We start from the raw sequence: 27,877 nt of genomic DNA, 5'->3' as shown, positions 1-27,877 counted from the left end.
AAAGTGTAAAAGGTTCCAGCTTAGACTGAATCATTTTTATGAACTATAGATTCTTTGTAACTCAATTTGGCTTTGTGAAACCCATCTGGAGCTGAAACCAGATGTTTACATACATTTTTTTCAGTCAGGTACAATACCAAAATTATTTTATGTGCAAAATAAAGTATATTTTTTCCAAGTCTATCTATCTATCTATCTATCTATCTATCTATCTATCTATCTATCTATCTATCTATCTATCTATCTATCTATCTATCTATCTATCTATCTATCTATCTATCTATCTATCTATCTATCTATACAAATTTAATGTTCTCTACTGTCATTATATTGGCAAATTTCAACAATGCGCTATTATTGTATGACGCACTGCTTCCTGCTTCCCGACCGGTGCTCCATCACTTCCGCTGCCGTTGCTGCGACACGGGACGTCAACAGCAATGGCTGACAAAGAGAAGCGCCGGTCTGCGGCTCTTCCTTCGGGGATGTCCTCCGGCAAAGTCGTCAAATCGGACAGCGAGAGGGAGTTCCTGGAGCAGGCCGGCGTCGGGGACCTGCTCCGCGGGGCCATTCTGAAGATGGTCGAGGCCAGGTCGGATGATCCCATCGGGTTTCTGGCCGACCACTTCTGCAACCTGGCGTCGGTTACGGACAGCGGGACGGCTGGATGCGGGGATGAAGACCAGCAGCAGCAGCAGAGCACCGGCCTTGCGGGCGCAGGCGCACACGAGCAGCAGCGTCTTAACAGGGCGCTGTGGCACCTGCGTCTGGCGCATCACTCTCAGAGGTGCGGGCAGATTTTAGCGCTCAATACGAGTTACCCGTAGACACCAGCATTTGTCAGTAGGATTACTATTCGTTAGACTACACTAACGGATTGAGAAACACTTAAAAATGTATCGACAATTTCACAAATGCGTATGTATTTTTTTCAAATGTATTCATTTTACAGAAACATATTGCAAAGTATAATGTCATGATTTTATGCAATAGATCAACACAAAATATTATTAGTTCTCATATTTTTACGTATTTATTTGGAAACAGTAAAAGAAGGAGCTCATGAGTCAAGTCAGTTTTATTTGCTTACAGCGCATTTTCAGCAACACGGCAGTTCAAAGTCCTTTGCATCATAACGGGTGTCTGAGGCAGGCAAGTGAGAATCCGGATGCTGCACCGTGAACATCCCACCCCAACAGTAAATATTGTGGTGGCACCGATACGTCACCACGATATTTATTGTGTATTTTTTATTAGAAAAAACATGTTTACTTTATCTTCTACTTTACAACTAGACAGTTTTGTGTTGGTCATCACATAAAATCGTAATTAAAGACACTGAAGTTTATGGGTGTAACGTGAGAAAATAGTGAAAAAGTTCAAGGAGTTGTTTCTTTTTTTAGGGATACTGTATTATCATCCCAACAATTTCATTCCTCATTATTAGTATAATAAGTTAACATACTATGTCTTTGAAAATATCTGTTTACTGAGTTTATAATGCTATTTTTTCAGTAAGATATTTTAGCACTGTTGTCAGAAAGAACAAAACACTTGATTATTCACCCAGCTACAAAAAATCTCCCTGCTCTTATTTGTCTCTAGCCCTCTGTCTCGGAGATTATTGTTTTTCTGTAGCTGCTGGGAAAATAACAGTCAATACGCATCATTAGTAACAATAAACAAAAAAAAAACACATTGACCGTATGATTTTTCTGTATTTTAGATCAGCTTTCAGCAACAATGTTCGTGTGGCCTACGACCTCCTGAACCTCAACGGGTGTCTGAGGCAGGCAAGTGAGAATCCGGAGGGCCCAGATGGTTCCTGCCTTGACGTCCCTCCTGACTCAGAGGGCAGCGGGGGCGTAAAAGGAGGCCTCTACACGCAGACTCTGGAGTGCCTCTGCAGCGAAGGCGGCGTCCCTGCCTCAACCTCCGCCCCGCTCCTACGACGCCTCTGCTGCCAGGACCACGAAGCTGTCCCTTACGATGTCTTCCGTCATGGCGTGCTCACCTGTGCTGTTTTCTCGGACTACATCCGGCAGGCTCAGAGGCTTTACGCCGAGGTGTGCTGCCCCGACGAGGGGCCCGCCTCCAGGGCCCTGTGCTCTGCTGTGCTTGGGACCTTAAAGGAAGCGCTTGAGACCTCCCAGGACTGTGATGCAAACTGCTTCGTTAATGCCAACGCTAAATCTAGTGCTTGTTTGGAAGCAAATGCGAAGGCTATCCGCTACTTGGAGGCCAGCGCCAAGATCTCCCCCCACAAACTGGCGCAGGCCATGGCCGGAGCCCAGACCCGTGGGCCCGGTGGCAACATGGACGCGAAGGAGTTTGAAAATGCAGCCGCAGATCTGTTCATCGCTCGTGTAAAAGTTGTATCCTAGAGGTACATAGATGTCATGAATGTACAGCAATAAACAATCCTTCATCTCTGACTCATGTCTGAAAACTCCAGAATAAAAACAAACCTTAACACCAACAATAAACTCAGTGACCACAGTAAACACTTTTGGTGGCTTCTGATATTTTATTAAATCAGCTCCTATAAGTATTCATCTTCAGAAACTTTTTTAAATGAAAAAAAACAACATATATTTCTGCAAGTGTAATTACTTTTTTTTTTTAGGGAGAGATACTTTGAAGTAGTAGTACAAGCCCTTCACTTGTTGGGTACATCATTAAAAACAAAAAGGAAAAAAAAATCTTATCTATTGCTCACAGCATACATTTTTTTAAAGGATGCGATTTAATTAAACATGCAGGTCATTATTTCTCAGAAGTCGTGCATTTCCAAATTGGAAAAGTAATAAAAATATCAATCAGAATGACTAGTTTGGCAGGCTGAGGTGTCTCTCCAACCTCACTATCAAAATCTAATATGGCTGCCACATAAAATTTAGCTATACCTGCTAAATGAAATGTTTATTAGCCCTTCAAACGTTTCATGCATGCACTGAACCTCCTTTAGTTAATATTGCTCACTAAACAATATATTATTTGAAAGAAAATACAGAAAAATATTTTTTTGTTGTTTTGCAGTCATTGAAGTAGTTATCCTCGTTTAGAGTTTTTTTTTTTTTTGTCATCCAAAGTTGCGAACATGCACCTGATCCTTCCAAGAGCACTGGCATCGACAAGGAGGGGAATCAAAACATTCTCCATTTGTGACTAAGTGTGTCAAAAATAATAATGGCATTTTAAAAACAAGCCAACGTGTCTGGAAACTTCTACCAAATCATTGCATCACTAAAAATTCAAGTCTGAGAAGAGAGTTATTCAAAATTAATTACAAGCACAGAACATTAGTCATGATTTGAAGAAGAGATGGATATTCAACATAACGCAAAGAAACTAAATAAATTAAAAAAACTGTTAAAGCAACAACAAACAGCATTTGCGTAGACCAAATCTTTTTGTAGCTACAGTGTCAATTTTACTGTATTTTTACTGTATAACTTTGTGAAGTCCGTTTTATTATCAAAAAAAATAATATTAAAATTGGACTTTGCTCGATCTTTGACCTACAGACGCAGTGACTGCATATGACCACTAGATGGCAGCACCATTTAGAAACAGACATCGGATGCAAATGCGGAAGTAAACATCATAGCTTGGTTGTCGCTTCTCTAGCCGTTCAGATAGTTCAGTATGATGCTCTCGCCTAATCCGAGTTAGCTCCCCGTTAATTTCTCCAGAATGGGAGACGAGGAGGAGCAGCAGCGCTCCTTGATGTTTCTCCTGTCCTACATGTTGCTGAAGCGCAGGAGAGACCTAAACCACGCAGACATTCAGAGGCGCGATGAAATCCAGAGGCGCATCCGACATCGACAGTACTTCTTCCAGAGACAGAGGAGGATGCTCATGGTCAGTGCTTTGGGAGTCGGTTCGGTAATAATCTATAATTATTGGCGCTTTGAACTTAAGTTTTAGTTAAAATGTCTCAAATCCAGAGCTGAACTCTAGGTATGGGGTCCCTTTTGCACACCTGTGTTGTACACCAGGGAAACCCCAGGTAAGAGTTTTAAAGCCTTTATTTTTACTGTGGCTTTCTTTCATTCACTCCTTCATAAAGGCTGGTTGTATAGAATAAACTACTAATATTGTCAACATACAAAAACATATGACGCTTTTGTTCGCATGTGTTCTCTAACAAATCTTCACCAAAATCATTTAAGCTGTAAATTACATTTACCATTTACTGAAATGGTGTCTTGTGTAGGCAGGTGGTGGAAATAGATTTTATTCACGAGTAAATACATGCAGCCCACATTTTCAGGGTTGAAACCAATGATTCATATCCTTCCACAGTACAATTATAAATTGCTTTTTGTTGGTTTATCCCCCCAAAATCCCAATAAAATACACTAAACTTTATTTGTTATACCAAATAAAACACTTTCTTGTTGACTTGTAACCTATATAGATGGGACAAGAGCTTGTCTTTACCTTATTTAGCTGATGTACAGGTTTGCGTCTTTAGAAGACCCAAATTTTCTGAGGATGACGAGCAAGCTTGAAACTTCCAGCCTCTTCCAAAAGCAGTTCTTCTCATCTCTTCTGCCTCTGTTCCGACAGATGATGATAGCGGGAGGAATGCGCTCCAACGTCCGCATCCGCACCCGACCCTGGACAACCACTCCCCGCTCCGACTGGTGGGAGCGGGTTGTGATGACGGAGTTTCAGCCCTCTGATTGGCTGGACAAATTCCGGATGAGCCAGGAGACCTTCTTCTACCTGTGCGAGAAGCTGAGGCCCCGCCTGGCGCGCCAGGACACCAGCTTCCGGCTGGCGCTGCCGGTAGAGAAGCGCGTGGCCGTGGCCCTGTGGCGTCTTGCGTCCAACGTCGAGTACCGCACCATCAGCGCCCTGTTCGGTGTGGGGAAGTCCACCGTGTGCAGGTGTGTCAGAGACATGTGCCACGCCATCGTGGCTCTCCTCAGCTCCACGTACCTGCGTCCCCCCACCGAGCAGGAGCTGGAGGAATCAGCCCAGCTCTTCCACTCCTACCTGGGCTTTCCTCACTGCGTGGCTGCCATCACAACGCTTCACACAGCCATCATCACCCCATCGAGCAACGCGTCGGACTACGCCAACCCCGCTGGCTGGCTGTCTGTCCTGTCTCAGGTGTCTGTGTGGCTCATGTTCTCGCTCACATCCGATTTAGACTTTCTTTTGTAACATATTTTGCTTTCTCTCCAGGTTGCTATCAGCGGTCAAGGCTACTTCTGGGATGTATGTGCCAGTTTCCCCGGTGGGACCGATCCAGCTGAGATCTTACAGAACTCTGCTCTGTGGGCCACAGCTGCTGAGGGTGGACTGTCTCCTGCCCAAACGTCTGTCTTCATGGGGAAACCGCTTGGGTACAGTTAGTAAGAAAGTAAACACATCACAGAACGACCTTCACATGACGACAATGGATCGGCTAAAATCATGCTTCAGTCTTTTCTCTCTCTTTTTTTTTTTTTTTTTACAAAATGTGATCTAGGGCTTGGAAACATGGCTGAAAAATATATCACAATAAAAGTGCTTCATATCAGTTGATATCAATAATCATTGATTAGTTTGGTGTTACTCATTTTCTCCTTTCTCACCACCCTGTTTTGTATTGTTAGTGAAACATGAAACCGAGCTGTGCAAATTACAAAATAAATAAAACAACAAATTGTAAAAAAAAAAACTAAACCATTTAAATATTTCAAAATGATCCCAAAAATGTGATCACCTTTTGCAAAAATAAAAATCAGTTTTTTTCCAGCAACAACTCCCCCTCCCAAAAGCCTCCCCAAAACAATAACCAAAGATTCTGTTACACGTCATTTCCATGTAGGCTAATAAACTTTAAATGAATTTAAGATGGGAAATTTTACTTTTGATAATTAAAACAACTAAAATGAAACGAGAAACAACATATGTATGGTGGGAAAAAAATCTGGTAAAATTAAAGAACTAATTTTTAAGATTTAAGGTAATCAAAACTGAATTTAGAATACTGAACATAAAATTAACAAAACTGGACACCAATCAAACAAAAGCCATCTCTCCTGCTATAAAATATGTAAAATGAGACTGCAAGAAAGGTTTTAAGCGTTTGGAAAAATATTAGTTGGAAATGCAAAGCAAGATTAGGTGGACCAGGTCAGCCTCAGAAGTGGAATATATTAATTGTTTACTCGTTTGTGCCTGAGGGCTTTGTGTTTTTTTTTTTTTTTTTTTATATTTTCAGCCTGAAACCCATCTACTGTCTGCAGGTATGTGCTGCTGGGGGAGGCCTGCTACCCGCTCCAGAGCTGGCTCATGAAGGCCTATCCGGAGCAAAAGAGCCGACGGGGATGTCGCACGGCGCTGCTGGAGCCGCAGCAGCTGTTCAACCGGCGCCTAAGCAGAGCGCTGCGCTCCTCGGAGGAGGCGCTGCTGAGGCTCAGGGCGCGCTGGCAGTGCCTCAGTAAGAGGAACGACTGCGGGCTGGACGTGGTGCCCACCATGATGCTGGCCTGCTGCATTCTGCACAACATGTGCGAGTCCCACGGAGACGCCTTCAAAGCAGAGTGGCAGGTGGAGGTGTGTGAGGCAGAGAACCCCCAGCCCTGCCACAAAGCCCTGGCTCCTACCAGCATGGACCAAAGTGATGCCGAGGAGGTCCGAGGCCTCTTCTGTGACTATTTCCAACAGCAAAGAACCTGAGTTTAGCTGCCGAGAAAGCTTTCTCAACTGGCGTATCAATTTTGTCTTTGCAAATATATAACCTACTGAACTTATCTATTCAACTCATAAACACTTTTTGAAGTTGAACAGAGACAGGTGTGTGCTTTCATCTTCTCTGTAAACAACAGCATGTTGACTTGTCTGTCTGGTATCAGTGTGGCCTCCATTAAGACCAGTTCAGTCCGGTCTGTTTGCTTACGGAAAACCGAACCTGAAGATGATTTCTACCGCCAGATAAACGCAGGTGCATTAATGCAGTTACAATACTAATCCCTTTGAACTATTGCACATTTTTGCCACATGCAAATGTCAATGGATTTCATTTGGGATTTTATGTGGAAATCTAAAAGACGTGCATATTTGTAAAACAAAAAATAATGTATGATTTGATATATTTTTTTGAAAGTGAGACATGATGTAATGGGTTTGTATTCATCCTCCCAGAGCTGGTGTTTTACAGAATCACTTTTTTTTTCGTATGTTGCTGGAAGCTTATAGTGTCTCTACCAGCTTTGCACATCTAAAGACTGATTTTTTTTTTCTCCCCCTTCGCTCTTATTTGCAAAATACCTCAAAAATTCTTCATTATGACTGTATGTTTATGGTTGTTACGATTGTTGATGTTTTCCTTATCTAGCCCGTCTGCTTGGTTGGACAACCTTGTTTTGGAACTTTAGCAGATATGGCATCCCCTCCCCCTTTTCTCTTATTATAAAATGTGATCTATTGCTGGGCAATACGGCTAAATTGTTGCAAGTTTTATTGGTTATTATGATCAAATTTAGAAACGGTGAAGTGAGATTTTTTTAAGCTTGAGATGCTGTTTCATAACCTAGCCCTGCTATAAATGTCTCAACTCTATCCCTCACTTGCTGGTATGTTCCTTGGCATTTATGATCCCGTTTGCTCACCAATGTTCTCCAACAAACCTCCAATGTGGCAGCTGAATTTAAACTGAGAATAAATGACTGATGGCTAAGTTGTGTTTACAAGTTAGCTATCTGGAGGTAGATGACTGCAAGGCATTTTAGTTGATGACACACCATACTTTTCAGATTTTTTTTTGTCTTAAAACATTTTGAGTTTTATAAATTCAGCATTTTGCTAGGACGTTTAAGCCGTTTCTGAAAGGAAGAGGAAAAATACTTCTATATTAAAAAAATGCATATTTTAAAAAATATTTTAGTTGCAATAAATTTCTTATTTATTGCAAATAAAATATGAGAGGTTTACAGACTGTTGGGAGTTGCGTAGCCCACAAAATTTTGTGAATGAGTCTTATGCAATTCTTCCCCTGGCCTCAAGATGTCGCTGCAGTTCCAGCATACCTTTGCCTTTTGGTTACATCGTTTTTTGCTGGGGGGGTTTTCATGCGGCGGTGCTGCTTCAGTGTCGTTAAAATATGGGTCTAGTTCCACTTTTAACACCCTGCTCCATGCATACTTTTCCATTTTCGCAAACACTTTGTTTAGACCACACCATACGCGTCCTACATTTACAATATGAGACGGTTATATATGCTGTGGACAATTTTCGCATCTCATGGACGTAAGTTGGGGCGCTCGGATACAAATCCCACCCCGAGACCCGCCTCGCTCATTCAATTGGTCTGCCCCAAACCTGTTTCATGCAGTCCGCCGTCTGTCAGTCAACGCCGCGCTTCCCTCCTCCGCCTCGCTTGGCAGCATCCAGGAGTGTGCCCACCTTATTCCTGCGACGGGCGTTTGATGTGAACATATTTACGGCAAGGGCCGCCGGTTCGGCACGAGTTTTTTTCTCCGTTATTACCAGCTTTTTGCACTAGCTTTGTCATTTACCGTCGGGATGACTCAGGATGTAACTGGGTGTTGTCCTGTTGTTTTTAGCTAGGCGGACAAATTCCTTCAACCAGCCTGCTGTTTCAATCACTGCGGGCTGTCACTACGTTAGCCGAGGCGCTGTTTAGTTGGGCGAGCTAGCGGGCTAGCAGGGCGAGCACTCCCGACTGTCTTCGGCCTAATTTAAGGGAGGTTGTGCTGATGTTGTTGGAATAACGCCGAAGAGACTGCAGACACATCAGCGGTCACCGGGTTGGAGGCTGCAGGTTTGAACCACTCTTGACGGATGGTGAAGATTGAATTGGAAAAGGCAGTGACAGAAAAAAAAAAAAAAAACCTAAAGGGGCTTTAAGTTGCTGCCATTAGGAACAAAAAAGTAAAAAAAACCTAAGCTGTGTTCAGAGCGGTGCAGTCAGAGGAGTCCTTAGCTCCCGTTTCCAGTGTGAATCTCCCGTGATTTACGGTGGAACATCCGGGTGAAGTCGCGCTTCTTCCCGGCCGGGGGGACAACTTGACAGCGAGGCCCCTTGGCTAAGTCTCCCCTCCCCCAGCCCCGACCATCCATCCATCCGTTCGTCCGTCCAGTCCAGTCCAGTCCGACTGACCGCCGCCTCCTCGCTTGCTTGAGAGCCAAGCGAGGGCCGGGGATTCGGGAGAAACGGAAACCGTGAGCCAGTGTTCGTCAGGTCCCGTTTGATCCGGGCTGTCACAACCAGGGGGGATGACTCTGGAGTCCATGATGGCTTGCTGCCTGAGCGAGGAGGCGAAGGAGTCGAAACGAATCAATGCAGAAATTGACAAACAACTCCGCCGAGACAAGCGGGACTCCAGGAGAGAGCTGAAATTGCTGCTGCTCGGTATGTAGCATGAAAACGTTCAAGCACCGTTATCGCTCGCAGTGTTTTGTTTTGCTGTGTGGGCAACTTACCGTTTTGGGCCTTTTTGGCAATGCTAACAAATATGCTACCCAGGCTGCTAACTGGAAGGCTGGTTTCACTATGAGGCTTTTAATATGATTTCTCTGAAAGGCGCTGCATGAATTGTGATTAGTTGGGGGGGACATTAGGCATTCAAATTGACCAGGGGCGTATACGTGAAAAGCACGGACAAATAGTGAAACAAAGGTTTCCTGGGCACAGATGTGTAAAAAAAAAACAACAACCTTAATTGAACCACTGAAACACATACTTTGATAAACAATTTTAAAACACTTGTAAATACAATTTGTTTTTCAGCCACACGTTTTCCAAAAACCTGTCATTAATCATTTCCATTGTGCTACTGCCTCTCCTTGATGAGCGATTTCATCTGCACCAGGATCAAACTGTTGCAAGTTTTATGGGTTATGATGGTCAAATTTAGAAAATGGAAAATTAAGACTTTACATAGCTAATTAAGTAATTAACATTTGTGACTTTTCTTATTGCCTTTTTATGTAGAAGTGGATGATGGTTAGAAATGCACCGAGCTGGCTTTTCCATACAGATTTTTTACAGTTTTTGTAAAAAAAAAAAATGTTTTATGCAAAGTGCTGATTTGCCTATTTGAATGTTTTTAAGTGTGCTTTGATGGAGTTAGCAGTTACGTTTAATTCTATCCAAACAGCAGTAATTACATGATTATCCATGTTTTATGTATATCCCTATAACGTGATTTTATTTTTCTTCAGGTAATTCAAAAACGTATGAAGTTAAATATGTAGTGATATAGGTCTTCTGGTCAATACAGATTTTCTGAAAAGGTCTGACCTGTTTTATCTGAATTTGACATATTCAGAATAAAAAAATTCTATTCGGTTCTTCTTAGTTTATTTAATAACTATTTTTTGTATGTTTGTTTTTTTTTACAGTTTGCACACTGCATCTAAAATTTTTCTTTTACTTGAGCGGCCTGTAAATAATGCATGTTTGCAAACCTCTTCTTCTCCTCTTGGGACCGTCCCTGTACAGTGAATGAACTGTGATGCAACTTCCTTAGTCGTAAGAGCCTAAAGAATATTTAGCATGCTCTGAACTTCAAATAGCATATTCAGGGAGTTTCTTGTGTCTGCTGAGCTCATAACAAAGCAATCTCAGTGCGCTGTGTGTCCATGCTGCAAACTGTAATTAGCCTGTGACACGTCTTGCCATTTATTAAAAGAAAACTTGTGAAATTATTTTGTTGCCATTCGTAGCATCTCTAGAAGCAATGTGCCGGGTGCATTAGGAGGCATGTGTTGCTGATGGAGATTGAGCTGTTAAGCAATTTGCTCATTTATGTACAGCAGTTGTTGGGCTGTTTGTTTTCCAGCAGTAAAAACGCCAGCTACCGCACGAAGAAAGCTCTCTCGCTGCTGCTGCAAAAGTAAATGCAATGAAGCGATATGGAGAGAAATGGGACTTAGTTGTAACGCAAAGCAAAAGCTTTTTTTTTTAAAATTTATTTTCTTTTATGCCAGCGCTTTGGATCTGCAACAAATGATCTTTGAATCAGTTTCAGAAATTCTTAGTGAGATTTTAATGAGATGATGTGTGAAAATCTGCCACAATATTTGGACTTATAACACATCTACATTAGCAAAAAAAAAATAGAAGTCATTTTGAAGTACCCCATTTATTTGACTTCAAGTTTATTTCTGCAGGTGATTTCTACGAGAGACCCGTTTTTAAACAATTATTTAGATCGCAATAATTACAGTTGACAGATTTAATGTGAAAACAAGACGGTCTGAGTGTAATTATGAGAATAAAAGACTTGAGTGAAATGATGTGGAGAATATTAGCACTACTACTAATAATAATAATAGCATGTTGACACTTTTGTTGCAGTAAAGCAGCCAGACATTTTGTGCAACGGCTTCACTTTTTCATGATACATTTTCTCCAAATGTTTTATAAAAAAGATAATATTAACTCTGCAGAATTTGCAAACAGCAATCACGAACGCAGCCAACGGTTGTTGCTTGTTTTGCATGAAGTAGTTCAGTGCAGGACTCCATCTTTTTTGCACTTACTGATATTTGTTTTGCACAAACAACATTTGACAGATATTTGTGAACTGTGCTGCATGTTGTCCCGTCCTGCACTACTCTTGTGTGCTAGCTCGTCTCATTTTGTACTACGTAGATGGCAGCTATATCCTTCATTTCACTAATCTCTGAACTTTTAACATAAATTAATTTAATCTGAATTATGCTTGAATTATGCACTTTACAGTTTTGATCTACTTGGTTACAACTTTTTGAAGTACCAAAAGGCACCGTTTTCCACTAGACGTCTCGGTTTCTAACCAACACAGGCACATTTCAAACCTCCTTTGACGACTCCTGTTGTTCGCTAAAGTTTAATGTGGTTAGTTTGCGATTTAGTTTGAGTTTGCCATTGAGGCTACATGCTAATTATAATGTTACCTAAGAAAATGAGATTGGTGTAAACCACTGATGATGGTAATGCACATGCAGATAATGAGGAAATTGACGATCGACAGAGTAAATAAGTAATTACTTCAGAGGAATAGTTGGAGAATTCACCATTTTCTGTTTGTGTTTAAATCGGCTGTCAAAAACAAACACTTCCTTGCAGGCTAGTTATAGTTTCAGCAACCTTAACTATTGTAGAATGATCTTATACTTTCAAATTAATCAGTTTCAACTTCTATTGAATAAAAGATTATGCAGTTTAAAGAAAATTTTCTTGAGTATTTCTACAAAAAAATAAAATAAAATTCTCCCTGTTTTGCCTCCAGCAGACAACAGGAAGAACTTGGTCCAGGTGAACAACGGAGAACACCTCAGCCACATTGCACAGCTTTTTAGTTTGGAGCCGTTCTGTTTCCACCTTTTGTAATTTCCCATCTCATAACTATTAGGACAACTTTCACCTGTCATTTTAATCATTTTTATTCTATACTGTGCTGCTACTACAAGGAAATCCTTGCAAAATCATTTTAAGTTTAGTGTAGAAATAAACAATACAATAATCACTAGTAATTGTAAGATGTATCTGTATAAAAATAAATAAATAATGATGATCAGTATAGCTCAATAAATGCATTGTAGTTGACTAGATAAAGTAAAGCAACTGTTTTACTTTTAATGTCTATTGTGATTGAAGATGTTCAGGATTTTTGTACATGTGGATCTACTAGCAGTTTAGTTAATTAATTTTTTACACCAATTTATTGGCAGTTCAAAGGCTGGGGGAAAAAAATCTACCTTTTTTTGTTTTAATGCATCAAGCTTGAAACTCTGAATTTTTTTCATTATCCTGCACCTGTGCTCTTTCAGTTTAACAATGAAACAGACGTGTGTCAGCAAATCTTGCACATTTTTTTGTTTGTTTTTGTTTACCCAAATACAAATGTCTGAGAATGATTCTAAAATTTAGATATAAAGAAAGTTGGTTACATATCCTTTGTTACACCAGAGGGAATAATCTTGCAATTTATTTTATGTGTTTTATAACCCTAGAGATTGGGTTGGCGGGGCATTAGACAAAACTTTAAATTGGTGTCGGCCAATAAAAGCCGTATCAGTGGATGTCTATTGTTTATCCATGAGCGTAGTTCTGAATGGACTTCCGTTCCATGTTATATTCATTAATCTTTTTATTATTTGTGCAGCTTCCGGCCTTTACATCTCTAATGTGAGAGCTCAAGATGGATTCACATACACTTAGAAACCTAATGGAGTCTGGAGGGTAGAAAAAAAAAAAAAAAAGAAAAAAAATGCAGCAGCTTTGAGTTGCCTTCAACATGTTGCGTAACATTTGTATGGCTAGAAAGGGGCTTTGGCTCCCTCACTTAGACCTTGCTGGGTGTCCAGTTTGTCACCGCTGCATTTCTTTTTATTGTTCGGTAAGCACGGCGTTGCACAGAGTTTACCCTTCTGGTGGACAAGGATTCTGATGGATTTGCCCCCTCGTCCTGGAGTCTAGCTGAGTAGGTTAGCTATTTTTATAGCTGGTGTGTGGGCAGGTGGGAGCTGCTGTTGAATAAGTTGAGCTCCACTGCATTGATTCATAGTTCTGTGGACACAGAAACATTTGGCTGCGATTTATCACAAATGTGCCCGTTTTCCTTTTTCCTTTCCGTCGAGAGATGCGCCGCCACTCGGCCGCTCGTCAAGCACCTTTTTGGATCGTCGAATGTTGGAAACTTGCTGGGGGGGGCGGGAACAGGGAGGTGAAGGAGTGGGGGGGGGACGCAGGTGTCCATTTTTAGGACAATTAGAATTATCTAGGTTGCATCCTTGGTTTCAAAACGTTTGCTCCCATTTCTCACCCACCAAAAGCAGTCCTGGTTATCCGACATGTGTGTCTCCTTTATTTCCCCGCTGAATACCTCAGCTCAGTAAAGTAGGCCACACTAGAGCCATACCATTGATGGGGCACATTCTGCTTCATGTCGTACATTTCGACCACTGTGGCGCTCTCCTCTACCTCGCTGCTGAGGCGAGAGGATCTGGAAAGAGGTGTTTGCTTTTCTGCTGTGCTTTTGAAAAGCTTGTGTGCTGCAATCATTTTGGGTTTTTGCCAGACTGTCTGTGAGGGACGGATTTCGACACATCTACGGGTTGGAGCTACCGTGCATGGGTTGGTGTGAGATTCTGATGATATGGGAACTTGGAGGAAAAATACCAGGGTTTCTCATTGGCACGTTAGATACACAAAGACCTTACACAAACTAATTACTCATCTTAAAGACTGAAAAGCCATAATTGTTCCTATTATAACTTAATCTCCAAGGTATTTTTGAGTAAAATACCTGTTAATAAGTGTCTAGCATGATGATGTGTCAAGAGATTTACAGAATTACAACGTATTTACTGCCAAAGTGATGCATATCAGCCTTATGGTCAAATTAATGCAAATAGTTTTTATAGGCACTAGATGTGAAGGCTTTCAGCTCAACACTATTTCTTTAAAACTCCTATTTTGATATGAAAAAGGAAGTAGTTCTTGAGTTGTTGCCTTGCTGTTGGGTAGTAGACTTGGACTTGGACAACACTTGGTTACATAAAAACTCAAGAAACCTTTTTTTTGTTTGTTTTAAATCTGGCAGCATTTTTGATTTGGTAGAAGAAAATAAATGGGGGCATACCATTGATATTTATATATTTTTAATGTCCTTTTCAAAGCACCAAGTAAATATCTTGACTGACTAACCGTTAGTTGCTAATAACGCTGAACTCCGTTTTACTAGCGCCAACCAGTTATCTTATTTTTATTTTTTGTTGCAGCGCTATTTCATAATTTCTAGGTTGAAATCTTAATATTCTTAAACTGGTCAAACAAGAATGGGATAATTTTACACTTAACAGATTCTTTATAACACATTTTAAGATTTCTGAAATCTTTACAGCCTTTATTTATTGGGTAAACGTGCACAAAATATGGACCAGTCAAACCTGGACTTGGATGACTCCACACTGAGTCCAGATTCCTTCGAACAGTTTGTGGCACATTTATTCCCATGAAATTCGGGGTGGGAGGATTCTTAGTTTTCCCAAAAGTATATAAGATATCGATTGTTCATTGTTACACCCCTATAGATCAGGTTTGGTGATTTTATTATTTTATTTTAACTGTTTCTTTGTGGTTGCTGGTCTACAGTGCTTCAGCCAACTGTGTTTTTTTTTAAATACTTCATTAATAAAGGTGTAATAAAATTTGTGAAACCTTTATTTCTAAAAACAGAGTATTAGTTTTCCTAAAAAATATTGCTAGAATCATGTTTGACTTTGTGTCTTGGGTTGGAAATAACATTGAAGTTTAAGTAGCAGATTTCAAGTTAATGTGTTTTTTTTTTTGCCAATATGCCTTACAAATTATTCTTCTTTTAGTTAATCAACTATTGCTTAAAAACAGAATTACCTTTTTAGTGGATGGCGTTCTTTAGTTTCCATGTCACGATTGGAAATAATACAAACAGTCAAATTTGTCTCATACGGTAGAGACAAACGTAACAACCTTCTGTCAGTTCAACCAGAGAAAGTTCTGGTCGCACCATAACTTTCTATTGCGACATTTATATATATTTTTTTCACTTTGAACTGTGAGGATCTAATGGAGAACTTATTCCTACAACCCACAACGCTTTGCGTGAACGACGACATTCACGCATTCTTACCTGAAATGACCCATTCATCAATGCCACAGTCTGACTGAGGGGTTAATGCCTCGATACCGTTGTTCATCCCCTGCTTACGGCCACATCTAAACCCTCAGTATGACTGTCTTTCTCCGGTGTTGTGCTTTGGTCTCTGCCCGTGTCTCCGAATGAACCCTGGTTTTGATGACAGGCAATAGAAGACATTTATCAAAGTGTCAGGGTGAAAGGCAGAGAGCAAGCAAGAGCTGCAATTAGTCACGGCATAAGTGGATTGTTCAGTGTGACTTAAGTCGTGTTGGTGAATGCCTGGATAAGGACGTGTAAGGCAGGATTAGTCCGGGCTCTAATAGGCTTGGTTAAACACATCTGCTGCTCAGACTTTAAGATGTCACTGACTCCTATTATCCCCCCTCTGGCATTATTCAACCCTCAGTGAGTCGCCTTCTACACGGAGAGGACAGGACAATGTCTGTTTCCGAGTGTTTAACCACATGTGCCACACTGAGACGATGTTTATAGTACTTCAGAGCTGCGAAGCTGCTCTGTTGTCAGCGCCCACCCTTCAAGACGCTGCCCTGACCGCCGGATCGATTGGGTTTCGGCGTCTTGCCCAAGGGAAATGAGACCGGTGACCCCTTCCGCTTTAGACTTGCCGTACCGAGCCACAGAGCCGCCATCAGGTGTGCTCGACTGCACTGGAGTTGAACACTGATAACAATCGCCTTCTTGGGTAAATTTTGAGGTTTTCTGTGTTTACACTACTCAGCAAATTCAGCACATGTAGGAGATACAGTTTGTTGTTCATTTCAGCTGATCTTGCAAGAATGTTCCCGACAGCTTAATCTAGTTAGGTATGCACAGTTTGTACATAATGTGTTACAGCTGACTGCAGTAGCACTTGTGCAATAATTTAATTTATTAATGACTGGGTAAAGCTAAAATTGTTAATAAGTACTTATTTGCTGATAATTCATATACTATTACAAAAACGGTGGCCATAAATGAATAAGTACTTCAGTTCTGGATGTGGCATTGTTGACTTTAGTACATCAAAATGGAGGAGAGTCTATTTTGGACCTCACTTTGGAGGCTGAAACTGTTAATGGAGTTTTATTAACTTATTAAAGTGTTAAAAAAGGGTTTAATAAAATGATTAGTGATTACTAGATTCAGATAAGATGACATAAAAATTTTTATATAGGGAAACATTGGAAATAATTTGCATTTTTGAAACTAAAACAAAGGTTTTCTAAATATCAAACCTTTTTACACTATCTGTTGTGTATTAAATACAGGTCTGACTTGCAGAAGTAGTTCAGATTTTGACCCAATTAGAAATGCACAAATTAGAGATCAACAGCCAGCTTCTAATTTCAGCGGGTTTTGTAAAACTTTTTAAAACAGTGTTTTACCGTTTTGAAACAAAGCAGAGAAATTACTAGTAGTTCTTTGTAAATTAGAGGCAATTTCTCTAATTTCAGAAATCCATGTAAATTACCTACAGCGCTGCAATGCAGACCTGTAACGCTTCTTTGCACATAATTTAACACTTAACATTTAAGAATTATTTCTACAATTCAGCAAACAAAATAGCTGCTTCATATTGTTATGAAAATTATAAGTCAAATCTATCAAGTTTTAGCATTAAACATGATGGTCAACTAAAAAAAAGCAACATAACTAATTGAGGTTAAACATTCAATTTATGATCCCGCATTATAAAAATAGCTTTTATTTTGATGAGCAGGAAGTATTCGTGTGGTGATTCAGTCGTCTTAACAACGGGAAAATAATTTGTCTGAATTATGTTTTGTTAATATTATTCTGAAATCACATGGAGTCATTTAATAGTGTTTATTGTGGGCAGTATTGATGTGGTCAGTAGCATAAAGCTAAAGCTAACATGGACAGATTATGAGCCATTAATAGTCCATGTTCTTTGAATGACCCTGGATGATGAATCAAGCGCACCTTTTCATTGTGTTAAGAAAAAAAAACAACAAAGAAACATTTGCGGCATGTTACCTGCCTGTGCAGCTCACTAGCTTGTTTCCCCTCCATTTAACTTAAGATAATAAGATTGTTCAAAAGACTGGAGTCTAAGTCAAGTCGAAAGTTTTTTTTTCTCTTCTTTCTGTAACTTAAAGGTAAATTAAGTCCCAATCTCAGTGACAAAAAATGATTTTCCTCTATAATTCTTTTAATTGGTTTAACGAGTAAACCAAGCTTCACAAGTTGTGAACACTGACCTAGTTTTCAAATGCCTAAAGTTGCAGTTGTGGTGCATTTACTGATCAGAAAAAGATCTGATTTTTGAGTTTCCAACTGACTAACCAGCAGTCTGGGTCAGTCGAACTGAAAATCGGCCGATTCTAGTAACCAGCAGGTTTTGTCAAGTTGGACGTCTACGAAATGTGAGGAATGGAGTTTCCTACCAAGTTGTGGAATCAACACGAACAAAAAGCTTGATCCACTTCAGTCTTTCTATTTTTCTTATTTTACACAACCAGTAAGTACTCAAAAATTTAAGTTGCGCATTGCTAACTTTTACCTCAGGGCACAAGAGTGAAAATCCTTTGACATACTTTCGTCTCTAAAGGTTTAAATATTTTTTTAAATATTTTTTTCAGAGCTTACAGATTCCTTATGTATTTTCTAAGCAAACAATACCATTGTAGCCGCGTATATTGAGATATCGTCTCTGTCTTGAGTGAGGCAGTGCCCGCAGTCTGGCTGCTTGTCACGGAGTGCCATATCAGGCCATACTGACAAAATCCCGCTCCACAGAGCAATAATTTGCCTCTACTTGGTCAAAACACAGCGAGCCAGAAGCTGCGGCCTTTGCTGCCTTGGGTAGATGGACTGCTGGAGCTGTCAGGGAGGTGAGAAGCTTGCGCAAAAACCAGTTGAGGTTAGGCTTCTAGTAAAGCTCCGTCAGTGAGCCGGCGTTGGCTGCAACATATTGCATTTAAACATGGCTGCTGCTAGAAAGGGATGTTTTGTGATCAAAGGCTTAAAAGCGTGCCCCATTGCTCAAACATTGACTCAGATGACATATTTTAATGCTCTGTTTTTATTGTTGCATGTGATCCTTGTTGTTACCTTGGTTAAAATGTGTTTCAGAGGAACAGACTGGTTGAACCAGGAAGAGGATCAGACTGTGGGCTGACTTACTTTTTTTTTTCTGAACTCACTACTCTTGCCAAGTGGTCTTATTTTGATCATATATGGCAAAGGGGGGGATGTTCTAACTCTTCTGCTGTGTGTGTGTGTGTGTGTGTGTGTGTGTGTGTGTGTGTGTGTGTGTGTGTGTGTGTGTGTGTGTGTGTGTGTGTGTGTGTGCGCGTGTGTGTGTACACAGAGCTGCTAATGCCAGTGGATCTGGAGCCCTGCACATGGTTGGGTATTGCAGAGCTCTTTACATGGTCAGAACTAGCTCTATGCTATAGAGAGATGATTGGCATAAGTGGGTGATTAAATGTGTCTGTAAAGATCCTGAAAGTAAGAAGTGATTTTGGTGTTTAAATTTTGACTGGAAGTGATATTTATGTTTTGAACCGGGCTATCCAGAGTCCCAACTTGGATCTGACAGAATCTGCAGAGTTGGCTAAAGATAAGACAGGAGGCGTTGGAAAAATGCATAAAGCTGGTCTGATAGAAAACTGGTTTAGCTGGTTTAAAGCCAAAGATTTTTCCATTGGTTATGAACAGGCTATACATTTATTGCAACATTGCAGTTTTTTTTTTTATAATCTGGGGGAAAAAAGGTGTATTTTTAAAAAATTGATTCTACCTTTACATAGTTTTTTTTATATTTAGAAGGATGTCTGTCTCATTTTTTTTAATCAAAACCAAACTTGTCACTTTAATCTTCAACCAAGTGCAGCAGCAGCCATTTTTTGTTGTTCCTGATTAAAAAAAAAAAATTATTACTTTAAGAAAAGGCGTAAAAAAGCATCATGGCCTTTACAACACTGACTGTGCGTAGTGAAATATTGTCTGATGTCAGGAAGTAGCCCTACAGTTTGGTAAGTGACCAAATTAAAAAATACTTCTAGGAAGAAGACATGAGTCTAAATATAAATCTACGTTTGTTGAATTTTACTTACATCTTTTGCTGTGAACACTGAACCTTTTTCACATATTGTGTTTGTTGAGTTGTTAGCTCAACCTGTTCTAATTAGCAATAGAAAATAAATAAACCTACCGAAGTTTAGAGTCAAATGAGAAAAATATCTGTTTAGTTTTGATGTAAATGTAATTATTTTTTTTTTTTTGCATTTCGTCTTCTTTTGGATGCATCCATCTTCCAATTAACTCTGACCAGCTTTCCTGTATTTCCACAGCATGATACTGCCATTACCATCTTCCACTGTGGAGAAAAATGTTTAACACCAACTTTCTTGTGGCAAACTTCATATGGGACTATTGGCTTTCTTTCAGCAATAGCTTTCCTCCTGCCAGAATTCCTAAAGTCTGGATCTGTGGCGTTTGAATGTAAAAGTTGAGATTTTGCCATCTAAGCAGTGACTTTTGGCAAAACTCAGGATATTGTTTTATAACCTAACCTTTGTTGTTGTTTTTTTTAATCTTCACCACAACTTTCCCCCCTGAGGCGTCTGTCGGGTTCAATGTTGATGTCGATCGTTTACCAACGTTCTCTAGTTAACCTCTCAGGTCTTCATAGATCGGCTAATAATTGGTGGTTGTGATGCGACTACATTTGAAAAAGTTAATGGGTGTGAATACTTTTCCAAGACGACAAATTTGTATGCCTTAATGTGTGTATAGGTTTGTTTTTCTGCTGCTTTTTGCTCTGTGGTTTGAAAACCATCTACAGGCGCATGAGAGGATCAAATTCGGCATGCTAAAGCTGGAGCTGAATTTCACATTTCTCTCTGTCGTTCAGTGGCTTCTTGCAAAGTTTATCGCTTCCCATCACAACTTACACATATTAAAGTCAGGTTTGCACAAGCAGACATGTTCGTCCAGGTTTGCTCCAATCAGGAGACATGCAGATTCATCTGTTTTTGCTCTAGGGTCGGGCGATGTGGACTTAAAGAGTAGTCACGATACATTCTGGTGCTATTGTGATATCGATAAAAGTGACGAAAAGAACTATTTATTACTGCTTTTTTTAGGTATCTGTATCATACCCCACAAACACAAATGCTGCTTTTGAAAAACCCGTTTATGACGCACTTCTTTATGCGACACCAGTCACACCAACTGCATTTAATATTTAAAATTTTATTGACGTCGGTTGTTACTTTTGTTGAACAAGCAGTGAAGAAAATAGTAAAGCTAACAATCCCTACAAAAAGGACAGTTTTGGAGGATTTCTCAACTTTATTGATGGGAATTTAAAATCGAAAATCTGATCTTGACAAGAAATTTATCCCAATAAACGATACGGTAAATGACCACCCTTATTTTGAACCCTAAGTTTGTTTTTGCTTTTAATAATTTGAGCAATTCATGCCCCTAAAGAGGTACCCAGGTAAAACACATCACTGCTGCGCTCTCTGAATCCTGGTTTAGCTCACCCACTCCCTCTTGACTAGAACGACACTCGCTCGCTCGACAGACAAGACGATGGTGAGGTGATTCAATCCAAGTGTGTTAGCTTGTGATGCATGTGTTTGTGTGTGGCACAAGCTCCAGCATGTATCTTCGATTTACAGTTCCCACACCCACCCACCCACACACACACGCGCGCGCGCAGGTCTCTCAGCAGCTGCAGAGCCGTCCGCACAAAGCAGCACATCCAGACAGCGATAAACACAACAGACTCTGACGACAAGCGGCGGTGGTTCTTTTTCTGCGTCGCTACATGTGCAGGTTTGTTGTTTTTGGTGCGGCCTGGGATGGCCTGGGTCATGACTGAGGAGAAGTGGGCCATCGCAGCGGAGGCAACATCCATGCCTTGAGGTTGACCTCAGAGTCTGTGTGTGGTACATTTAGCGAGGCAGGTGGTGTCTTGTGGGGCTTCAGGCCGTCTTGGCTCAGACTCCTCTCTCTGTGTGCCGTAAAGAGGCCACTTTCCTCAATGGTGTAAAGATCGGGACCCACGCTGCATTTTGGTCAGCCCTCTTCTTCCTCTGACTCACACGGTGATTTTTCCAGGGTGCTGACAGAAATGCCAACACGTGCTCAAGCCCAGTTTCGAGGTTTGTTAGCACTTTCACCTCGATGCCGTGTCGATGCAAATCCGTTCGCCTCATTGAGATTGAATTGTCATGTGTCCTGCTGAGTGGACAGTTCATAACCTGCGATAAGCCACCATTGCTGAATGTGGGGTATTATATCTGTGTGTGTGTATTTGCATACGGGTTTCCCATGATAATCTTTGGTGCATAGAGAGAGTTGGCAGGTATTGCAGGCAGGCACCAGGTAAGCAGCGGGGAAGAGTTGTAGGGGTGTAATGAGGTCGCGTGATATTGACTCTCATCAGTGAAATCTGTCTTATGTGGGATTATCCAGTTGCTGTGCCATATGAGAGAACTGTGTAATTATAGTCCCATTCCTAAAACTACTAACTTATTGGAGTAGTAGTCACTTTACATTAAAACGAAATGGTTAAAATTAGTCGCATTTGATCCCTGCTTATATTTTCAAATTTACAGAAAAGTCCATTTTTCATTTCTCTTTTTTGCTTTGTGGGGTTGTTGGAGCATCTTCTGGTAGAGAACGCAACCCATATACGGAGGCCTTCATAGAAGCAGCCGTTTCCAGTTCTAGTCCTGGCCCGATGACCTTTGACTTCTTGTCTGACAACTGTCAAATAAAGGCCACTAGAGCCTATTTAAAAGAAAAGAAAAATAAATAAAATACCTAAAAGACTGCAGACTGGCTTCAGTGCAACTTTGGACGACTGGTGGTTGTTAGGCAGCCAATCCATAATCTCTCCCTCCTGCCTTGGTGCTGATTGGCCAAATCCTCTAAAGATGCGATGAAGAAGAGCACGAATGTTGGCTTCTGTAGTAGTGCTGAGACCATTTCCACTGGGTATCAATGCATATTAAGATATGAAAATACGACACTAATTTCAGTATTGTTTCGGTTCATAATTTGTGAAACCTAAACATAAAACTCATTTATTACTAAAGAATTTAAGGGTTAATGCTCTACCAATAACAAGAAAAAAAGTCTAGAAATCTGACCGTGGAAAAGTAAGAAATTTAAAATGTTGAAGCTCTGACCTTAAACACACTGCTTCTAGTGACATCATTGGAAAAATCTAACAAAATCAGCCAAGATGTGAAGAAAAGATCTGTTAAAGTTTGATTCATCCTTAGGTACAGATACCAGATGCTTGATGATGCCACGTTCGTCTGTTCAATAATTGAACTTATTAAACTGGTTCTGTGTCCCAGAGATGGACCTGTGTTGCTGACAAATTGTGGAAATGATTTGGCAATCCTTTCGACCTCGAACAGAAAAAATTTAGTCTGATTTGGTATTGACATTCACATTTTTCCTCTTGATTTTCAAACAAAAAGAAAAGTAATTTGGCTGCTATTGCTGCCGTTGAGAACAAGACAGTCATAGTGTGAAAATCGAGAAAGCTGTAACCAATTAAATCACAATTTAAAAAAAAATACATTTCAGGCTTATTTATTTAATTAAAGTTACAAAAGCTTCCCCCCCCCCCACACACACACAATATTTAAATGGAGCATCAAAAGTAAATCTTAAGCATAAAAATACCATCCTATCTTTTTTGAAAGGCCTGTCAGTAAAAATTGCACCCTTGTTTTTTCTTTTTTCTTTAAATGTGGAGTTGCATTAACCACCCAGGTTGCCATAGAACGTTTATGCAATTTTTTTTTTTTTTAATCGATGGCCATGCAAAGCATTCAACAACCTACCTGTGGTTGATACAGCCAGGAAAGCCTCTCATTAGATGGACTTTAAAGCTTAGGAATGGTACGATGAAAACATTTAGTGGGTTAACCGATCTGTATTCCTTGGTACCAGAATCTTCCTCAGGCCTAAACATCACACCCGTAGTATCTGAGGTGTGCGTGTGAGGGAGGTAAAAAAAAGTTTCTCCAGACATCAACTCATCTAAAACCGCTGTATTTAATACCACTATTCGAGTTCTACCGGGTATTACTCAAAACTGACACCCGTAGTTATGTAAAGACTTATGAAAACCAGGGTCCAGGTGTTCAGAACCTGCTCCATCATGGATTACTGTAATGCAGTTCTTCTTTGACCAACTCCTTGACATTTGGGTACTTGTACCGAATGATAATAGAAACTTTTACTTTCGTCCACGTCTGTGTGATTCAGGAAACGCTGTAGCTCTACAAAAGGCTGGTGTTGGTGTGTGGGCTGTGCTATGTACCTTGCACTGTTGCATTGGGACATAATCTCACTCTCAATCTCTCTCTCCTTTTTTTTTTCCCTCTCTTCCCTCACACTCCTGGCTGCTTGGAACAGAAGGCGTTATCAAGCCAAAGTAGTGTTTGAGCTATTAAAAGGTGACCTCCTTTTTCTGGGTCATTACCAAAAAAGAATGGATTGATTCTAGTTATGAATATCCAAAATTCTTGACAGAGAGAGATGAGAATGGAGAGGCATATTTCTTGCCTCGGGGAGGCCAGGAGGGGTTGAGATGAAATGGAGCAGGAGGTTGAGGGGGGGGGGGGGGGGTTTAGTGGGGTGGTGGTGGTGGTGTGGATTTGTGAGGGTAGCGAGTTGGCAAGGACATGGAAGTGGTTGCGGCGTGGGGAGGAAACCGGGAAGACAGAGGCGCGCAGTGTGCTCTCTGGTCAAAGGGGGACACGACAGTTACGAGAACGCCGCGGAGGAAGATCTTGTGACGGGGTCACGAGAAATAAATCAGACAGTAAGTTGAGGAGTGATCTTGTTGCTCGTCTGCAGAAGCAGGATGCAGCCAATGCCACACTCTGTATTTGACTTTTTTTTTTTTTCTCCATGTTTGGTTTGCAGTACTAATTAACGTCAGTGGTTAGCCTTTACTGCCGTGCATTGGATTGTTGGAGAAGGAGGAGGTGTCACTAGCTGCTACAGAGAGGGACTCGAAGGCCCAACTTTGCGTTGGAGGGGATAGAAAGTACGTATTCTTGCGTGAACATGGATACCGCTGACCTCGGCGCCGCCCCTCCCCCCCCCCCTCCTCTCAACGTCTCATTGGATTGCAACTCGGGCCCATTCTTCTTCTTCTTCTTCTTCTTCTCTGTGGTGCACCAGAATATGAAGAGCACAGAGGGAGCCTGAGGGGCTCTCGGTTATATTTGCTGTCTGCAACGAAAGAGAGGAGAGAGTAGGGGCGGATGGGAGGGGTTTAAAAAAAGAAGCAAAAAAAAAAGCAGGAACGAAAAAGCGAGGAAGACAGAGGAGGGGTTGCTATAGTAACAGAAATATGGCTGCTCTTCAAAAACCTTGAATGTAGGTGGTGGTGAGGTGTGTGCGTGTGAGTGTGTTTTCCCCAACCTTGTCTTCTCTCAGTTTTGCAGATATTATGGATGTGCTGGAACCTTTCTGATCTCAGTAAGGACCGAAATGCCATCAGCTTGACTTTTTTTTTTTTCTTCTTCATTATTTGTATTATTTAAATGGCCCCAGGGTGGCGTTTCCAGGCAGAATGTAGAGTATGGGGGCTGTTAAATCTTGAACAGCTTAAACCCATTTTTCTAGGAAAATAAAAAATAAATCTCCACTCGTTTGTTTTACAACCAGATATGGTCGATAAAAATGCAGATTTTAGGAGAGATTATTCAAGAAATGCAACCTCTGCTGTCACCTTTTTAGGCAGCGGTAGCTCAGTGTTGGATCCAGGAAATGAGGCTAGCTGTCTTAATTATCATAATTCAGTTAGCTCTCTGTTTCCACTCATGTCTTCTTCCTAGAAGTATTTTTTAATTTGGTCACTTACCAAACTGTAGGGCTACTTCCTGACATCAGACAAGGGTGCTTTGACATATTTGTCATCATAACCGGATTAATCAACTTGGCATTTAACAGAAGGAATTTCCTAAAAACTAAATCCGACTAAAATTGGACATTTTAAAGAAGAGTCTATTTGTTGCTGCCTATTTGAGCCATTCACTGAGTATCTTTTTGGTACAAGTGAACAGAATAGCAACAATTAGTTTCGTCGCTGCTGTAATAACATCATATGTATATATTGACTGTTATTGTTTGACACAAAGATAAAATATAGATTAAGCTGTTGCTAACTAAAACACATGCTGCTAATTGCTCATTGAAAATAAAGTGACCAATAATAACCCACACCATGATGCTGCCACCACCATATTCTCTTTCACTTGCCATTTTATTTTTTTTACACCCTGAAGGATTTACAGTTGAATGTTTCTCTCTCACAAGCAAATAAAAATGAATTTCCTTCTTTCAGCGACAAGGACAGGAAGCTCTGCGCTATTTTATGCTAACAGCCGGAGATCTCCGGTACTGCTTCTGGTATCTCTTTGAAAGGATTTTGAACTGTAGATATCATCTGATGGAATATTTTAGTGGTTTCGAAACTGTAACTTATTAAAAAACTCTGTTGGACCTTGCCACTGGCAGCTGGCCCACGCCTTCCTTCGTGCAACAGATTGCGGCAATAGCAGCGCCTCTACAAAACATTTGATATTCTAATAACGTCATATGCGCAGTGCTGAAGTAGATAAATATATTTTATGTCCCAGTGAGAAAATGACAGTTGTATAGATGAGATCAAAATTAATCATATTTCTGAGTATCTCATAGGTTAAAAGTCATTCTTAAATAAAATATGTGTTCCGATGAACCGAGTTTGTCAAATTAAGATGAAAATAATCAGGGATTAAACACACACTTCTCCTTTAATTGGACTACAGTCGTATTCTAATATTGTGTTTTTATTAGACGCAAATGGACAATTGATTTAATCAATAGAAATAAAAAGCCTGCAAACATCCGTCCGTGTGTAGTTTATCAATATAACGTGTTTGACTTTGAGAATTGAGTAACTGAAATCAACTTTTCAACAATTCTCTAATTGATTGAAAGGGTCTGTGTGAGAATCTGGCATGTCTAGAGCATGAAGACATTATATTTCCCTCTGGACTCTTCAGACTTACTGAGAAACTGAACTACTTGGCCAAGGTGACGGAAGAAATGCTGGAAAAAAAATACTTTAAATTTCTGACCCATCAAACAATAGATGTTGGAAATTTGATCCAAATCAAACAGAACCTTCTTTTGTTTTTAACTGGTGAGTGCAGATTATGTGGAGAGTTGATGTTGTCATATAGATTATCTCAACTGCTCTTGTTTTCTGACTGAATATTTAGTGCCCATTAAACAAAAATATTTTAACAATTAACTCTTGTATAAATTAACTGGAATTCTGAAATAATTGGTTGCGTTTCTAGGGAAACCAGTTCACTTCCGGTCTCTGTTTTCATTTCTGGCCCTTTTTATGCCTTCCTTGTAACTTTGCTTTTTGTCTTTGTTTTGTTGCCTGTTGTGTTCAGGTACAGGAGAAAGTGGCAAGAGCACCTTCATCAAGCAGATGAGGATCATCCACGGAGCCGGCTACTCGGATGAAGACAAGCGGGGCTTCATCCGGCTTGTTTACCAAAACATCTTCACCTCCATGCAGGCCATGATCCGCGCCACCGAGAACCTCAAGATCCCGTACAAATATGAACAGAACCGGGTAAATGCTGGCCTGCAGAAAACGACGGGAAAATCTCAATGTTTGGTTATTTCCTTTAATTACTTTCACATTTAAGAAAAAAATGTATTGTCTGCCATCTTAAAGACGGCATTCTGCTGCTGGAAAAATGGATGCAAAAAGTCTATTTTGATTTTGTATATTGAGGAAAGAAGAGGAGCTTTTTTAAAAATGTATTTTATTTCTTTAGGGTAGTGCAAAGAACTGCCTGATTTTTTTATTTTTATTTGTTTGTTTCCACTGGATAAGAGGAATCTAAATAATTTGGTCTTTAATACTATAGAAAAAAGTATTTTTGTTTTTATGGCTTGTTTTTATCTTGGTTTGGATGTGTGCATTACACCAATTTTGCCATGATGGGACAATAAAGGATATTTTTATTCTATTATTTTTATTATAAATATTAATAAAATCGAATAAATAGGATTTATTCAATATGTTTTATTTATAGAACTAAATAGGATTTACATCCCATTTTATTCTATAAGTAAAACATATTAAATTTTATTTATAGAATAAAATATTCTATGGATTTATGTAGTTTTTTTAATGGATAAGAATACGAAATGTG

At 40.2% G+C, this 27,877-nt stretch overlaps 3 protein-coding genes across 4 annotated transcripts in view; all 3 read left to right on the top strand.

Moving 5' to 3' along the window:
* Nucleotides 1–373: 373 nt before the first annotated feature.
* On the top strand, nucleotides 374–2,504 carry tpgs1 (tubulin polyglutamylase complex subunit 1). Its single transcript, XM_008399280.3, has 2 exons — nucleotides 374–787; nucleotides 1,727–2,504. The coding sequence occupies exons 1-2, from the start codon at nucleotides 441–443 to the stop codon at nucleotides 2,382–2,384; spliced, it is 1,005 nt and encodes a 334-aa protein (XP_008397502.2). The 5' UTR covers nucleotides 374–440; the 3' UTR covers nucleotides 2,385–2,504.
* Nucleotides 2,505–3,589: 1,085 nt separating this feature from the next.
* Nucleotides 3,590–7,681, top strand: LOC103458453 (uncharacterized). The gene is made up of 4 exons (XM_008399279.3): nucleotides 3,590–3,864; nucleotides 4,576–5,124; nucleotides 5,200–5,360; nucleotides 6,249–7,681. Exons 1-4 carry the CDS (start codon nucleotides 3,697–3,699, stop codon nucleotides 6,679–6,681), a joined length of 1,311 nt encoding a protein of 436 aa, XP_008397501.2. The 5' UTR covers nucleotides 3,590–3,696; the 3' UTR covers nucleotides 6,682–7,681.
* A 664-nt stretch (nucleotides 7,682–8,345) lies between these two features.
* Nucleotides 8,346–27,877, top strand: part of gna11b (guanine nucleotide binding protein (G protein), alpha 11b (Gq class)) — a 35,022-nt gene continuing 15,490 nt past the window's right edge. For both annotated transcript variants that reach the window (XM_008399277.3, XM_008399278.3), the window contains exons 1-2: nucleotides 8,346–9,376; nucleotides 27,104–27,288. In XM_008399277.3, the coding sequence (XP_008397499.1) occupies nucleotides 9,241–9,376; nucleotides 27,104–27,288 (321 nt within the window). In that variant the 5' untranslated portion in view covers nucleotides 8,346–9,240. The remainder of the gene's footprint in view (nucleotides 9,377–27,103; nucleotides 27,289–27,877) is intronic.

Source organism: Poecilia reticulata, chromosome 22, assembly GCF_904066995.2.
Source record: "Poecilia reticulata chromosome 22, P_reticulata-male-v2, whole genome shotgun sequence".
Taxonomy (NCBI): domain Eukaryota; kingdom Metazoa; phylum Chordata; class Actinopteri; order Cyprinodontiformes; family Poeciliidae; genus Poecilia; species Poecilia reticulata.
Note: the sequence above shows the minus strand (reverse complement) of the source record. Positions and strands in the feature narration are given on the sequence as shown.